We start from the raw sequence: 4,223 nt of genomic DNA on the forward strand, positions 1-4,223 counted from the left end.
TAGTGACTTGATGTGTCCTTTAAAGATATATCAAACAGTTCCTGTGGTGGTGTTGGTTCCCCCCTCCCCCCCCCCAATGCTTTTATGAGTAATCTGAAAACAAAGGTGGTAAAAGTCACTGTGGATGAAATGTTGTTCCTTTAAGTCCCAGCAGCATTTGGGGGGGTGGGGGGGGAGTGGAGCACAAAGTCTGCATGGGCTTTAAATGGGGACTGGTGTCTTATACAAGGGACGTGAGGCTGCTCCAGTCACCCTCCTCAGCTGGCAAAGAGGCATCATAGACTTCAAAGAGCTGGTCGATGTTGACACAGTTGGAGAGGCAGTCATTTGTGCCCTCATCCCAGGGGTTCTCCAGAAAAGCTGTGGCCATCAAGGTTTCATCCAGGTCTGGGTTGGTTTGGTTGCATTCGGTGAGGACCTGCTCCTGCCCCTGGGGACAGTTGATGTGGCCGTGTGCCTCCAAGTCCACATCACCTAAGATAGGGCCGATTGGAGGCGTGAGCTCCAGGTTTTCAAAAGCTGAGAAGTTTTCACTCAGGTTGGTGTCAAAGATGGCTGACCAGTCAAAGTCACCTTTGAGGGACCCCAGCTCGGTCTGCTCCTCCTGAGTCAGCAAGGGAGAACTGGAAACACGAGCTACCTTGGCCGTTCGGTTGGGCAGGGGCTGCTTGCGCTTGCACCCCGCTTTGCCATCCTCTGGATTCATGTTCTGGCTCCCAGTGAGTTCTTCAAACTCCTTCAGCAGCTGCTGCGACTCCATGTTGACGTTGAGGATGTTATTGGAGGTGCAAACCAAAGAGGATGGGCTGGTGGCACATGGTGGATCCTGCAGGGTTGTTTTGGAGAAGGCCGGGTGGATCTGCACCGGGGGCACCTTCCTCTTCTTGAAGGCACCGTTCTTGAGCCGGTCGGCGTATTGGGGGTCCAGCTTCCAAAATCCCCCTTTCCCTGGTTCACCTTTCTCCCGAGGCACCTTGATGAAGCACTTGTTCAAGGAGAGGTTGTGCCGGATGGAGTTCTAGAACCAAAGAGAGAAAGAAAGCCAAGGCTGAATGTTGGCCAGCTGCCCTAGCACCTACCTGCGTGGGAAGATGGGTGGACAAGTGTGTTTTCAGCAAGGACCTTGGGGAAAAAGAAGGCAAAATCAGTAACATCAGGACACCCTGGGCTACCTGCCCAGCAGAAACTCCCCTGAGTCACCAGCAGTGTTCTTGTCTCCTGTCTAACCCAGCCAGAGGTGGCAAGAGCCAAGGGTTTCAGGCTGGGACTTGCCAACCAACAGGAAGCTTTTAGGTAACTCTTCTTGGCTGTAAACTGGGGCCATGGGGCTTTGGATCAAGCAGAACACCGGGAGAAACTGGCCAGACTTGCTCTAGGCATGGAGCTAAGGGTCCTCCTTCATGGCTAAGGAGGAAGAGGTGGCTCTTTACGCCAAAGTAACCACAGCCGGGCCTATTGCTAGTGTTGAGGGGAAAATATTTGGCAAAAAATTAGGCACCAGGCAGGTAAACCCAGGAAACTCACGTGGAATCACTGCATCTTCATCAGCCACTGCTCAAATGAGCTGAGGGAGGGTCAAAAATGGGAATAAAAAAGAAATAGAGGAGTTTCTGCTCCTGTTGAGCTGTTCTGAACCCCTGAATGTGCCTGGAGCGATGTGAAGAATCAGGAAACTCAGTTATTGGGTAAATAACCCTGCACTAGGCTCCACAAAGCCAAGACTGTATTAAGAGATTGGATATGGTAGAGGGGTTTTTTTCCCCCCTAATGTTGCCTGGATATCTTTATGCTTATTCATCCATAATCCGTGGTGCTGAGGAGGGAAAACAAGGCTTGAATGCTTGGAGAGCTGGTGAAAAACACACACACACACACACACACACCAAAACCCTCCTCTGGGCTGAAGCTCCTTGGGTGTGTTGGCTCCTCTCCAAAGCACTCAGCTCCCACAGGAATAGATCCATCTCCCCCCGGAGGATGGGTGGCATGACCTTTCCAGGCTGTCTTCAGTACAGGAATTGGGAGAGAGGACGAGACGAGAGCCTCAGAAAGAAAGGGAAGAGAAAAGGAAAAGAAGAGAGAAAAAGGAAAGAAAAAGGGAAAAAGAAAAGAAGGAAATTAAAGAAAGGGAAAAAAGAAGAAAGCAGCAGCAGGACATAGACATCCTGAAACAATCCAGGCTGGTAACTCCAGATTTACAGCTTAACTAAGTTTTACAAGGCTCAGAGACTCACAGGCTGAATTCCCTGCTCCCCATCTCCCCTCCCTATCCCAAACCCCCTCCAGCCTCCCTCCCCAATTAGCATAGTTGTCATTCCTGCCCGCAGCAGTGCTGTGCCCTCCACGCCCCCCCCGCACCTCTGGGCAGGGATTGGAAGCCCTCTTTCTTTTATTCTTCAACACATTTAATTAAAACTGGGGTATTTATCCATGGGTTCACAGGAGCAAGTTAACACGTTGGCACAGCTCCTCCTCCTGCACATCCCCCACCTCAGGGGAGGTTGGGGTGGCCCTGGACAAGGATCAGGGGGTTCCCTTCTCCATGGTGGCCTTTGAGAGCTGCTGGAGACCCCCTGCCTGAGGACAAGGTGGGCTGGTTTGCCCGGCCCTGCCTGAGTGACACCACTGCCAGGATCACTGGCACACTGTGGATTTGGGCTGGGAATAACCCAACCAGAGGGATGAGCCACCAGGTCCCTCCTTGCCCTGCCACATCCTACAAACCACACATGTTGGAGGTCCCCTCATGTGACACAGGAAGGCAGCGAGCCAAGGTGGCTGGGAAAGCTCCTGTGCTTCAGGCTGTCCCCCACCCCCTGGGGACACGCTGGTGCTAGGTGGGAACAGCAGTTTGACCTGACACTGTTTGACCTCTCTGGCTTCCCTTACAGTGATGGACAGAAGACCTTCCCTGCTTGGAAAGCAGCAGCACTTCTGCTCTGAACCTCCTCAAGGATGGATTTGTCCAGCAAGCAGCATCACCCCAAGGGTCTTCTCTATCCTTCTGCTATGCCTCGTCCTCAGCACCCAGAGATATTCAACCTGGTGACTTCACATGTGTTCAGCCCCAAGAGACTCAGGATCCCACAGGAATCCTGAAAGGTGGAGTCAGGGACAGAGACATCTTCACCCCAGAGCCAAGAGGAGCCGCAGGGACCAGCAGGTACCTCCCTGCTCCCAAAATGGCCCTGGGCTCTCCACTGTAATGGGTCCTTCCCTCTGCTGCCCTCATGGTCGTGGCATTTCTGCACCCCCATTACAACCCTTACCCACCAGCTCTCCTCCCAGTGGGATCCAGCATCCCAGTGGGACCTTGCATTGCATGGTGGAGGCTGTGTAAAGCCCTCTCTAGCCCTACAGGCAGAGGGGATAGGGCAAGAGGTCTACAAATATCCTACCTGCCAGGTGGGATCAGCATGTCTGAAGTAGCAGAAGTTGTCAGTAATCCACTTGTAGATGGCAGCAAGGGTGATCTTGGGCTTCTCACTGGCTTCCATTGCCATGCAGATGAGGGTGGCATAGGAGTAGGGTGGCTTGACCTGCGGGTTGGTCTTGTAGTCGATGTCCTCCATGAGCTGAGGGTTCATGGTCACAGTGGTGTGTGCTGTCCTCGAGGTGGATGAAGAGATGGGCTTGCAGGGAGTGTGGGGCATGCCCATGCACGCCGGGTCAGCAGCCAGGGGTGAGCATGGGGCGGCAAAGCTGGGGATCTTCTGACAGTCGTGGGAGTCTGGCCCAGTGGGGCAGCAGGAGGACTTGCCCATGCTGGCATTAGTGATGGAGAAGTCCTGCAGCCACATGAGGCTGGTCAGGCTGTCGTCCAGGTCATCAAACTCATCCAAGGTACCCTGCTGCATTCTCTTCTTCCTCTCCCGCACGCGGCTGGACCACACGTCAGCCATGCCTTGGCTCTGTGCTGGCTCCTGCATTCACAGGGTGCACAGGAACAGGAGGGAGGAGATGGGGCAGATCCTGCAACAACAACAGGGAGAGAGTTGGAGACTCCCCGAGGTGCAGCCACTCTCTGGCACTGGGCCCTGGGTGCTCTGGGTGCTGCTGGGTGAGCCCCATCCGTGGGGTGCTGCATGCTAGAACCACATCACCTCCCCAGGGGTGCTTCAGCAGCCCTGAACCTCAGGGAAGGTCCCTCAAACTGCTGCACCCCCCTCCTCCCCCTCCAATCTGGGTGTTCCAGCACAAACCTTGGGCTGAAGAGCATCTAA

At 54.2% G+C, this 4,223-nt stretch overlaps 1 protein-coding gene across 1 annotated transcript; it reads right to left on the reverse strand.

Annotated features, from left to right (window-relative positions):
• Positions 1-220: 220 nt before the first annotated feature.
• FOXJ1 (forkhead box J1) lies at positions 221-3,902 on the reverse strand. The gene is made up of 2 exons (XM_010022371.1): positions 3,399-3,902; positions 221-1,018 (listed from the first exon to the last, which is right to left on the reverse strand). The coding sequence occupies exons 1-2, from the start codon at positions 3,900-3,902 to the stop codon at positions 221-223; spliced, it is 1,302 nt and encodes a 433-aa protein (XP_010020673.1).
• Between the last annotated feature and the right edge of the window lie 321 nt (positions 3,903-4,223).

Source organism: Nestor notabilis, unplaced genomic scaffold (assembly GCF_000696875.1).
Source record: "Nestor notabilis isolate BGI_N333 unplaced genomic scaffold, ASM69687v1 scaffold18699, whole genome shotgun sequence".
NCBI lineage: Eukaryota > Metazoa > Chordata > Aves > Psittaciformes > Psittacidae > Nestor > Nestor notabilis.